Source organism: Hoplias malabaricus, chromosome Y, assembly GCF_029633855.1.
Source record: "Hoplias malabaricus isolate fHopMal1 chromosome Y, fHopMal1.hap1, whole genome shotgun sequence".
Classification (NCBI taxonomy): domain Eukaryota; kingdom Metazoa; phylum Chordata; class Actinopteri; order Characiformes; family Erythrinidae; genus Hoplias; species Hoplias malabaricus.
The window spans coordinates 50,808,538-50,821,421 of record NC_089820.1 but is presented as its reverse complement, the minus strand read 5'-3'; the positions used below and the strand labels follow the sequence as shown (position 1 = coordinate 50,821,421).

Sequence of the window (12,884 nt, the reverse complement as noted above, 5' to 3'; positions counted from 1 at the left end):
TTCAGTTGTGCAGACAGAGCTCATACACTGTTTCTAGACTCTTTGTCCATTCTCTCATCTCCACTGACCGTACAAGAGGTTGACTTTTTATAAGTGCAACAGGTGGACTACAGTTTGTAATGGTAGAACTACAAAGTGCTCCGGTGTCATCAGTGGAGCTGAGAGAATGGACAGTGGAAAAATTTAGAAACAAGGAGGTGGTCTTAATGCTATGGTTAATCTGTGTGTATACTCTGCAAAGAGAAGCATGGAATGAAGTGGGATGCTTTGGAGCTGCTGTGTTTGTGCTGAAGATCACCATGATTATACCAATCATCAACTTGAGGGGTATAAATCTTCAGCAGTGGGTTGTGGTAATGGAACTGATTTCACTGCAGTGATGTAGAATTATCCAACACCTGGGTTAGTATAGAGAATAGAGTGGTGCTTGTGAAACAAAGCTAAACTTTCAGCCTCAGAACCTGACCTCACTAATAATCTTGTCTCTGAATGCCATCAAATCCAAGTTATAAAGCCACATTGGAACAGTAGAAACTGCTACTGCAGCAAGGGAATTTTGGATGTGTTGTAGTGCATGTTTATTCTTACTCTTGTGCATTCTTTTTCTCTTGCAGTGACTTTGTTCCTGGAATTCTGGAAGCGGAGGCAGGCGAGGCTGGAGTATGAGTGGGATCTGGTGGATTTCGAAGAAGAACAGCAGCAGCTTCAAATCAGACCTGAATTTGAGCTGAAGTGCACCACCAAGCGTCTAAACCGCATCACGAAGGTATGCACTGAGTGTGCCTGCATTTAAAACTCATTTGTTTGAATTAAATAATTTTTACGTTGGTATTTGCTTTATTTTTCCAAAAATTCATTTACTAAATACTAAAATACTAAATGATACTAAAATTCCGATTGATGATAGGAAATGGAGCCATATATGCCCTTCACCAGCAAGTGTGCACGCTTCTTTGTTTCTGGAGCTACAGTCTTGTTCTGGGTAAGTTACTGCACTACACTGGCCTCTGGAAAAAATACTTTTCAAAGAAAGTGATAAATGTCACCATCAGATAAAAGCCACTCCACCAACAGTATTTTTCTTCACTCTTTATTCCTCAGACGTTTATGATTGTGGCCTGTGTGATGGGAGTAATAGCCTATAGATTAGCAGTGTACGCAGCTTTTGCCAGCCTAATGAAGGATAGTCCTACTAGCAATATACAGGTGGTGGGATCTCTGGTCAACCCACAGCTGGCCACATCTGTCACTGCATCCTGCATCAACTTTGTCATCATCCTCCTTCTCAACTTCCTCTATGAGCATGTGGCCATCTGGATCACTGATATGGGTATGATAAAAGTTTATTGTCATTGGAATAGTTAATATAAGTTTAAGTTTGTTGCTGTCCAATTAAAACATGTATATCCCAAAATAGTACCATTACAGGTGCAGGACAAACACCTTAAATGTCAGTGGAAGTGAACACAAAAAATATTTAATTTAATTTGGAGCATTTCTATTTGTCCATTCATCATGAAAGTTTTGCACCATGTGAACGACAGCCACTGTGTTCAAGTGATTACTGAACTAAAAATCGACAAAAATGGAGATGCATGTTTTAATAGGATATCAACGTTTATAGATTACAGTTAAACTATCTTTATAAGGTTTGCATTATATAACAAGAAATGATCCGTTTTCAGGTTTCAACACATCATGTTTCATGATTTTACTGATTAGCACTAGATCACATTATCAATTAACTAACATACCAGACCGGACCAGACATCCTCTTTCACCCGGACATGTCCTCTTTTTTAGACTTAAATAAACGTCCGGGATTTTGTTTTTCTAGAGCTTACATAGAACTTAGCTTCTAGAGCTTACATAGAAGCGTTTTGTTCACAAACTAGTCCCGCCCTCCCCTACTCCGATTGGTTCGCTTGAGTGAGAAGGGGGCGTGGTGAAGTAGCCTAAAATCTTCTGATTGGACGGTCTGACTGTAGCGCTACCGTTATTGGTCGATAACCTTCTAACATTTAATTGGTCAGTCTGCACGTCAGTAGTCCTTGTTTACGTCAGGCAAAGCTCATGTACCTAGCCTCATCTCGAGCAGCTATGCCGAAACGTAAATGTAAATTCTCGGATGAATTAAAAAAGAAATTCCCATGTTTTGTGTAGCAAATAAAGGTGTAAAGGACCTAAAAGCACACTTAGGTTCAGCAAAGCACACAACGGCAGCGAGGGGCGAGAGCTCATCACTCCCTCCCCCCCCCCCCCCTCTCCCATTGTATCCAATGATTCTGGGATCAGATATTAAGAAAATAGTTGGAGAAAATGAAAGAATGAATTAATAATATAATAAAGATTTGTTTATAATGTCTGTTTCTTTTTCTCCACAGAAATCCCTAAGACACATTTGGAGTATGAGAACAAGCTGACCATGAAAATGTTCATGTTTCAATTTGTGAACTATTATTCCTCCTGCTTCTATGTGGCCTTTTTTAAAGGCAAGTTTGTGGGTTACCCGGGTAACTACACATACATGTTTGGGAGTAAACTGAGAAACGAGGAGGTGAGATTATACTTTTCAAAATAAAACACCAATTCTTATGAAGGACTGTTTATATTTCAAAACTCACTAGTGTGATTTTGGAGCAAATTCCCTCAGCAAAGCCCTCAGTGCTGTTGTATTTTCAGTCTTAAAGATTTAGTAGATTTTAGTTGTTCTTTTTTCCGTTTGTTATGTTATTTTTAGCCTGACATTTTCTAAGAGGAGTTTTTTGAATGCCCTCAAAAAGCTAGGTAATATAAGGTTGGCTTATCCTGACTTTCCCTGGACCAGACCGTTTCTGGCCTATCCCGGGGTAACATTTTAACTAACACCAGATTAAAGTCTATAAAGGGGATATATTTATGAGAGGATATTGTGTAAGACGTATCAAATTAAATGTCAAAATGTGATCAGTTAATATACAGGGTTCATTTCTCTGAGTGTTTGGCGTGATGATAAAAAATCTAAGTCAGATTGTAGGTAGACGGCTACACTGTGTCAGCCAGGAATGAGCAGGTCTTTAAGATTATGGACCTCGAGTTCCCATTAAAAACAATACATTTCCCTACTCTAATGCCAGGTTGCATTTTCTCCTAGTATTTGATCATTTTTATTATTAACCTGAGTTTGTGGTCCCAATGCAGTGTGCTCCAGGGGGCTGTTTGATTGAGCTGACCACTCAGCTGGTGATTGTTATGGCAGGGAAGCAACTGGTGGGGAACATCCAGGAGGCCCTTCTACTGTAAGTGTCCTTAAGTCTAGTCTGCGTATAGATTTCCTGACTTATTATGCACAATATGTCGTAATCATTAATGTTAAATACAGGAAGCTAGCTATATTGATATGTCTTCAATTTATTTTTACTACTGCTGTGTTTGGATCTCTGTGTTTTGGATGCATAACTCTAACAGCTACACCTATTCTGAGACTACAGTAATAGCAGTGTCAAGGATTATTAGAAACGTTGTATTTGCCTTTGTTTTAAGAACTGAATAAGGCATAATCTCTGATGTTTTGTGGCAGATTACTGAAGAACTGGTGGGTCAGCAGGAAAGGGAGGAATCATCCAGAACGTCATTACAGTCGATGGGAACAGGACCATGATTTACAGAATTTCAGCCAGTTTGGTCTGTTCTATGAATACTTGGAGATGGGTATGTTTTGCTGCTCGTTAAAACCTTGTTTCAAAGATGAAATTATTTGTATAAGAAAGGCATTTTGTTATAAAAATCATTTGACATTTAATTGGTAAAAAATAAAAAATGTTACTTAAAATATAAAATCTACGGTTTTATTTTTACTGATGTATTAATTTCAGCAAAACAAAATGTAATTAAGAACTTGATGTAGTAAGTCTTCTGTATTATAGCTCTAAATGTTTATAGTTATCCTGTGTCCTGTTTTTAAACAGTGATCCAGTTTGGCTTCATCACACTCTTTGTGGCTTCATTTCCTCTGGCCCCACTCCTCGCTCTGTTTAACAACATCTTGGAGGTCAGAGTAGACGCATGGAAGTTCACCACACAGTTCCGCCGGCCAGTGGCAGCCAAGGCTCGCAACATAGGAGCCTGGAAGGAGATCCTAAACGTGGTGGCTATCATCTCTGTGGTCACAAATGTGAGTAGCAAAGCCTGAGTCTGTAATGCTGTGCTGTAGTATTAGATGATGTCTCACTCATTAGATCATTGTTTATTTATTTATTTTTAATCACTTATTTTACGAATAGCATGTTTTTTAATGAATTGGTTATTTGTATTGAAATTTTTTATGCTCTACCAACAAATGTGTTTTCTTTTTCATTGTTTTCAATTATGATCTAAACTGTACTGGTTAAATATATAAAGAAAATTAGAAAAAGATGTCTGTAACACCCTCAAAAACTGGGGCAGAGGCGTGTTTACACTTTTGTCACATCGCATCTTCTTTTACTTTGTACATTTTAATCGTGTGACTGTCTGTGAGGAGTGTGGTGTGTTCTCCCCGTGTCTGCATGGGTTTCCTCCAGGTGCTCCGATTTCCTCCCACAGTCCAAAAACACACGTTGGTAGGTTGATTGGCGACTCAAAAGTGTCCGTAGGTGTGAGTGAATGTGTGTGTTGCCCTGTGAAGGACTGGCGCCCCCTCCAGGGTGTATTCCCGCCTTGCGCCCAGTGATTCCAGGTAGGCTCTGGACCCACTGTGACTCTGAATTGGATAAAAGTTACAGATAATGGATGGATGGATTTTAATCGTTTGAGGACTGAACTTACGAATTCCTAGTCTCCTCTTTATACAGCACCATACATTGTCAATTGAAGACAGATCTGGACTGCAGTCAGACCAGTCAAGTGCACACACTCTACAAAACAACACTTTTGTAAGTCATGCAGATTTAGGCCTGTCATTGTCCTTCTGAAATAGACATTGAGCTTCTGGAGAAAAAAATTGTCTTGATGGCAACACATCTCTTCAAATTACCAACATAAGCCTCTGGATCAATGGTACGGTCACATATTTGCATTTCTCTGCTCTGATTTGTCTGTTCTGGGTATCTGTCTTTGCAGGCCTTCATCATGGCCTTCACCTCTGATATGATTCCTCGGCTGGTGTACCTGTATGCCTACCACCCGGGAGACAAGGCCACTATGGAGGGCTACATTAACAACAGCCTCTCTGTGTATGAAATCGGTGAGATCCAACTACTCAACAAACCAGATCCTGAGGAGAATCCTGCCTGGTTCAATAACAACATCACATTATGCAGGTGTGTGCTCAGGTGTAAATCATACTACAGTACTTTTTAAAGTTAGAGACCACCTCTTGTGTAAGTTATACATATTATAAAGAAGCTGAACACTGTTAATCTGATGCGTAGTCTTCGATGTCTTGTATGTGTCATAGTAGTCCCTTATTTCTCTATATATGGTAATCATTTTTTTAATCTCCAGTTTTGGAGACCCATGAGTTTTCACTTTTTTCCTTTAACTGTTCCCTTCTTTATGTTTATCATATATCTAATCTCAGATATAGCTCTTGAAAATTACCTTTTTTGACTGAAAATGTAATAACCTCTGTGTGATCCCTGATTGTGCACCGTGCAGTGTTCAGCAATATTCTGATAACAGCCCAGTTTTAATTTCATGTCCACTGTTTTAGATATCGAGACTATCGCTACCCACCAGGCCATGAGAGGCAGTACACGCACACAATGCAGTTCTGGCATATTCTGGCAGCCAAGATGGCCTTCATAATCATAATGGAGGTGAGGACAGTGGGCTACAATTAGTACTTTCAAACTTTTCTGGCTAGAGTTAATTAAAGGCTAAGCACCAGCTCTATGAAAGTGTCAAACAAATAAATACAGTGGAATTTGAGTTCCTAACTCGTTTTTATTGATAGTCAGAAAACATGTTAATTTCTTACTAATTCAAGGAATAAGGTTTAAAAAACCGTTTTTCGGAAAAACGGTTTTCGGAAAGTCTAATAGGAGTCTTGCCTATGGTGGACAGTGGACAACAACTCTAGAAGTTTAATGCAAAATGATGAAAAAGTGTGTTGTTTTTGGCTGCAATAATTCAATGTACAGTGGGACATCTGTGAAAAAATGGCCCAAAGATCCCAAAATATCCAGAAAATGGACTAAATTTGTCAACTTTAAACGGGCACTTTGGAAAGGACCATCCACTCACTCCGTTATCTGTAGCTTATTTCATTGGCGCTTTTGCAACAATATGGGCATGTAAGGACACCAATGAAAGGTGTTCAAGAGCCTCTGTAACATGGAGGTAACGTTAACGTTAGCTTGACTTGATAAACTCGGTGGCTCAGATTATACTCGGCTACGTAGCTGCATTACGGAGGTTTATAGTGTCGGATGAATTCGAGTTCGACTTCGATCACATTTACAAGAATAACGGTACCTCTAAATTTGAGTTTAGCTTATTGCTAGGCTATTGTCATGAATAATGTTGGTTATTTAGCTAGATACTGTCATAACAGTCAGTCATAACGGTGTTTTACCGCGGCGTTGTTCGGCTGTTGTCCACCAGTGACGTCACGGTTGCGTTCGAGAATTTCTATAGCGAGCTCGGGTTTTTCCATCAATTTAATAAAATTGTCAGTTTTAAAGCAAATTAAGCAGCTATTTTCATTTTAATTCATACTTATATATGTCAGTAACTAAAATAATTTGAAATATTCATGGAGGTCCATTAAGTGGTGCTTAGCCTTTAAAGGATATAGAACCCTAAACTTTTTTTTTTGCCTGGACAAAAGCTAACAGTCATGTGAAAATGATTTGCCTCCTCAGTTTATTATATATTTTGTTCCTTTTCAATGTGGAAATACCTATACACATGCTTATCATGATAAAAACAAAAATTATATTATCTGCTAGATTTAATGCATCATCCTTTTTCATAAAACATAAGATTTTTCTGAAATACACATTGTTCTTTTGCTGCTCTCAGCACGTGGTCTTCGTGGTGAAGTTCTTTGTGGCCTGGCTGATTCCTGACGTGCCGTCTGAGGTGAAGGCTCGAATAAAGCGGGAACGCTACCTGGTGCAAGAATATTTACACACCTATGAGGTGGAAAAACTGAAGCTGCAGCTGAGCCAGAGCTTCTGTGTAACCACAGAGACATCCTCATTGCTCCCCTCCAGTCCAGACAAGCATGAAGTCCTGTCAGAATGTTTGGAATGACCTTCCAAGCCTTAAGGTACACTCCAAGTACCCCTGTTGGAATACAGAGCCTTTAGGGCCACCCAGTGTACCCCAGTTTGGGAAAGCAAACCAATCGTGAACTGTTACACAATCGTGTTGTACTGCATGAATAAGCAAAGATCTAGCCTGACTTCCCTGGACCCTGTTTTAATGTAAATAATGAACATCTCTGAGGGCCACACAGGATCCTGTGCTTGACTTTCATCCGCAGTGCACTTATCTGACTTCTCTTTACAGCATGCAGTGGTCTGAGCTGGCTTTTCTCTGACAGGAATGTTTTTTTTTTTTGGCAAGTTCTGTTCAGGACTATGACTGAAACAAACAATTCAGTGTTTTGCCACAAAGGCTAACAGCTGGCAGAAGACTATTGTGAATATTATGATCATAACTATGATTATTTAACCCTTTAAAGATATTTAAGCTCTCAATTTTTTTAATCTGTATTTTTGCTGTTTGTTTCTAGTTCTATGTGTGTTTCTTTTTGTCTCAATAATGAACAGGATGGAGGCTGTACATAGGTCTGATTTTTTTATTTTCTTTCTTCCCCCCATTTGGGGACTCTTTGAATAGAAGGGCTTTGAGCGCGAGTGTAAGGTATTGTCATCCTCATGTTCAGAGAAACAATTCTGCTGCCTCATCAGTAACATTTTATTCTAACTACAGAATAATCTAGATCTTGATTCCAGATCAGTTTTGTTTGGCTGAAAACATGTCAAGTGGAACCCACTATCAGTCAGAACACTCCTGCTGTAATAGTAACATTGGCAGTATGTGTATAATCATGTCTGTCTTTGTCTCTCATGTGCACTATTTACCTTTTTTTTTTTTTATTTTACCTTTTTTTATTTTTATTTTTTATTTGTCACTGAAATATTTACACTACCAATCGAAAATTCAGACACGTTCTAATAGAAAGGGCTTTCCACATAGAGCTTTCATCTTTGAGAGATTGGAATGTTGTCAGGACTGCGGGGAAGAGGAGGAGGCAGACGTACATGCAAGGAATTTATTTAACAAAGAACCTAACAAAACAAAGGAGCTGATAACATTAACTACATAAAGTAACCAGGACTAGGGACGGACAGACAGGAAATAGTCGTGAAAAAAGATCATGACACCAGGATAAGGGAAAAGTCCAAATATATATATTTATATATATGTACCCTAGGACACTGGAAATTTGAGGTGTAGAGTACATTTTCATAGACTCATGATAATAGATAAGGGCAGCACCGTGGTGCAGCAGGTTAGTGTCGCAGTCACACAGCTCCAGGGACCTGGAGGTTGTAGGTTCAAGTCCCGCTCGTGTGAATGTCTGTGAGGAGTTGGTGTGTTCTCCCTGTGTCTGCGTGGGTTTCCTCCGGGTGCTCCGGTTTCCTCCCACAGTCCAAAAACACACGTTGGTAGGTGGATTGGTGACTCAAAAGTGTCCGTAGGTGCGAGTGTGTGAGTCTGAGTCGCCCTGTGAAGGACTGGCGCCCCCTCCAGGCTGTGTTCCTGCCTTGCACCCAATGATTCCGAGTAAGTCTTTGAAAAAATTGAAAGCAAGCCTTTTTAATATAGCACAGGCTGTAATAAAGGCAAATGGGAAATTGTATGGAATAATACGAATTAATTTATCAAAGTTTCAATTGCATATAGGCATAATCTTGTAGAGGACATGTCTAAGATTGTGGGGAAATGCATGTGTCCAACCTTTGACTGGTAGTGTACATTGATTACACAGTTTACATTGACTACATAGTGTCACCTGATGAATTAAAAACAGAAAGGAATTGTATGAAATTATGTGAAGAATTATATGTGACATGAGTCAGAGCCAGAGTACACAACCTGAATTTGTAGTATGGTAGACAAAGAACTATTTTTTTGTTTTGCACTACATTCAGTTTGAAAATGAGTTAAATGTGAAACAGCCTGGTAAAGTAGTTAATAGAGTAATGAAACATGTGGGTCTTCATCTTATTTATTTATTTATTTTGTAGTTGTCTGGTTCTGAAGAGCGTTTTACAAAAAAAAAACACCTGGATTTTATGAAAAGAAGACACTATTCATGTTTTACCTCTCCCAAGTTAAATCAGCTGGTTCCGTGTAGTTTCTTGTCTATATCACACTTCTCCAACTCTATTCCTTCTGGGTACCAGCTCAGCAGAGTTTAGTGTGTCCCCTCCTCTAACACTGAGCTCATGACGGGCTGCACTGCTGTGCCCTGCAAGGTTTTGTGTCCAATTTACCATCCACCGAAACCCATATCTTTTTATTCCATGTGGATTCTTTGGCAAACACTAAGATGTCTGTATTTTATGGTTGTGCCATAATGGGATTTTTATTACTTTTCAGTCCAGAGGGTTTATAATCACAAATACCGATTACACTGTTTAGTTTGCCATCTTTCTGTGAGAGACAAACAGTGCCCTTGGTTAAATGACATGCTTTGTCGACATTCTAAGTGAAAATAAATGAACATATCCTCCATATCCATATCCTATTGTGCAGAATTTCTGTTTGTTTGCCAAGTTAACATTGTGTATCATATCCAGTGAATAAACAGTGATTAAATATGCACTGGAATGTATTCTCTGTAGAGGATGTCTATATATTTTCACTTAGGATATCAGTCTGACGTGTACCCAAACATTTGCACAAACCTGTGCTTCTGTGTACATTCAGAGTGTGAGGTAAAGTTTATATCAGTCATAGTAATGTTGATGTATTTTGTTGCACATTTTATCGTTGTATGTTGTTCGTAACATTTAAGCTATGTTTCCTTTTGTATTGTTGTTGAAAATTAATATATGACTTTCCAATTATATGATAAAGCCCCTTTTAAATATGTCAGAAAATTAAAACATGATGCCTTTAAACTTAAATTATCATTGGCAAAAAAAAAGAATAAATGTATGTAAACCAGGGACATTATCAGAAATAACTGACTATATAATGCTGTCTGTTTTGTATTAATTTTTGTACAATAGGGACCACAAGACCAACATGTACACTTGCCTTAAAATGTCTGTTTACTCTTGTGTAATTAGGCTTGCTTAATGTATGTCCAAACATTTGTAGAATCCTTAATTGAATTTGTAAATCAATCCACTTTAATGTGTGCCTGTTCCTGACAGATGACATAGAATGGGACTACAGCAGTAATTCTCCGAGTGTCAGAGATGATCCACATTTTGGCTTTATCTCAGTGCCCATCACTATATTATTAAGGGAACATCCTCTACTTCATCCTCTACAAAACCTCATATAACAAAGTATTTCAGTGCATAATAAAATATTTGCTGAATTTGGCATTTTATATATAGAATTGTCACCAGTTCACTTCAGAAAGGGCCTGTTCATTAGTTGCAGGAGATGTGTTGAGAGCAGGGAAACGTTTACATGTGTAGAACTCCTGGACCAGAACCATTGATCAACTGTAAATTTTTGTCCTGAAGAGTAAAGACTGTTAATGCAGCAAGGGGAGGACCCTGCTTTTCAGAATTGTTGTCAACAAACTTCTGGACATTCATTAAAACATATTAATAACGGTGCTATTAGCCATTTTGTAATAAATGTTGTTGCTGTCCAATGGAAAACATGTATTTCCTAAATAGAAACGTACCTTAAATGTATTTTAAACATATTTTAGAGTGTTTCAGTTGGTCCATTCATCAGTATTGATCTGCTCAGGCAGTGTAAAGTCAGTTGCTGTGAACTAATACAGAAAATAAAAATTCAAACAATTGGAAAAAGAGTTACTAGTTTTTCTTGGACAGTAGCAGTATGTGATTATTGGCCCTATAATGTTTACAATGTCTATATCTTCCTCTTGCTTGAGTTGCGTGACTCGTTGTGAATTGAACAAGTATGTTTTTCCTACTCCAACTATTATTAATAATATTATTTATCAGATGAAAATGTTATTTTGCATTCCAATGGAAATGTGCCAAAATAAAGTGTACAAATAAAATAAAATAAAGATACAATAAAGTGGTGTGTTTTATACGACCGCTAGATGTCGCCATTTGATGACGTTGGAGACAGTCGCACTAACTGTTCTCTGTTCAGCGCTTAGGGCTAAATTCCAAAAGGCTCGCTTTTCCCTCGGTATGGCACTTCACGAGCAATAAAAATAGCGATTTCTACATTTAGTAACAGCACTGAGAGATTAATCTATTTGTATTCAAACCAGCGCCACCCCAATATTTAACACTTAGGACCCTAATGGAATGTAGAGGGCTTCGTTTTATAGTGGAATACACAGGGAGCGGAAAACCGTTTGAGATTTTGTCACTGATAAATATTCTGATAATTTTGAATACTGAAGCCTCATTGGTTGGAATGTTTACTTGATCACCGTGACCTCATAATAGAGGTTCTAATTTGCAACAGTGTTTCACCGTCGAGGAAGACTCTCCTGAAGTGCAGTATTCATACCTTCATTGACTGTACCTATTATAACTAAGTCATTATCTCCTTGTTGTAACTGATATTAGAATATCTATAACAGCATTTTTCTACAGGTTGGCCAAAAGAGAAGTTGGCATAAAACAAAAGTCATGTTACATTTTTGAAAGTGTGCTGGGTCCTGACACTTGTAATTTAGTGAAACAACAAAACGCAAAAATAAATAAATAAATAAAAATAAATAAACATATTTATTACTAAAATTAACACATTGCGTGTATTATTTTAGCACTAATAGTGTTTATTTAACACGGGTGAATTTGTTGTGTATGCTTCAATTAGTTTTTTTTTTTTAAACAGTGAAAATAAATTAAACACACCTGCGACCCATTTTTGCATATTTTGACGTACATAGCCAAAAAAACCGAATGCTCATAAATGACAGCAGAAAGCTGCCATATTAACCTTGTTCTCCGAGAATGTTTTGACTTATCTACAATTAGAAAATCAACATCCAGATTATGTAAGCAGAGGTTTCCAAATATTTGCATAAAATCGCAGCTGCTCGTCCGTTATGAAAGGCTTATGTACCCTACAGTGAAGTGTGGCCCAGTATGGACATAAATCTCGCTCTCTGATGCAGGTGGGGAGAAGCCTGCTGAATAATTCATACATTTTTATGCGTTCACAGAAGCGGGATCTTGAAGACTCACCCTCACTCACACACAAACACACATACACATTTCGGTTACCATAGCACCGCCCCCAGGAGGCTCGCGTGGCCTTTACTATATAAAAGCAACCAATGAGCAATAAGGCTCCCATTGCTGATGTGTTATATCAGAGGTGCTCGATGTCAATGATATAAACAGGTCAGGTTTGAAGCTCATAGGCATTTACAATCCTCTACCATATAAGGACTCTACTAAGAACCTTTCTACTGACTTATATAGAACCATGTTAGCCAAGAGTGCAGGGTTCAGTTCTTCTCTTCCTTTCATACACTCCCTAATTCTATATGATGTTTCCTTAGAACCCTGCGACCAGTTAAATAATCATTTGCATGGATCTTAGACGGTCTGGACCAGGAGAGGCTACACTGGAAGGGAGATATTATTTGACTTTGGATACTGGATGACCTTCTACAGCGCATAGATTGCTCTTTAGGGTTTCTTTAAAAACTGGCTCTATATAGAACGAGAAGCCCCAAAAGCACCGTTTGAAAACATGGTTTTCTTGAGGGAAATTAT

General features: G+C 38.3%; 1 protein-coding gene across 1 annotated transcript in view; it reads left to right on the top strand.

Moving 5' to 3' along the window:
* LOC136678043 (anoctamin-5-like) overlaps nt 1–10,136 on the top strand; it is a 39,206-nt gene extending 29,070 nt beyond the window's left edge. The window contains exons 11-20 of the mRNA XM_066655818.1: nt 615–766; nt 908–982; nt 1,102–1,330; nt 2,385–2,557; nt 3,181–3,278; nt 3,560–3,690; nt 3,948–4,153; nt 5,080–5,279; nt 5,672–5,777; nt 6,985–10,136. Coding sequence (XP_066511915.1) covers nt 615–766; nt 908–982; nt 1,102–1,330; nt 2,385–2,557; nt 3,181–3,278; nt 3,560–3,690; nt 3,948–4,153; nt 5,080–5,279; nt 5,672–5,777; nt 6,985–7,218 — 1,604 coding nt within the window. The 3' untranslated portion in view covers nt 7,219–10,136. The remainder of the gene's footprint in view (nt 1–614; nt 767–907; nt 983–1,101; nt 1,331–2,384; nt 2,558–3,180; nt 3,279–3,559; nt 3,691–3,947; nt 4,154–5,079; nt 5,280–5,671; nt 5,778–6,984) is intronic.
* The last annotated feature ends 2,748 nt before the right edge of the window (nt 10,137–12,884 follow it).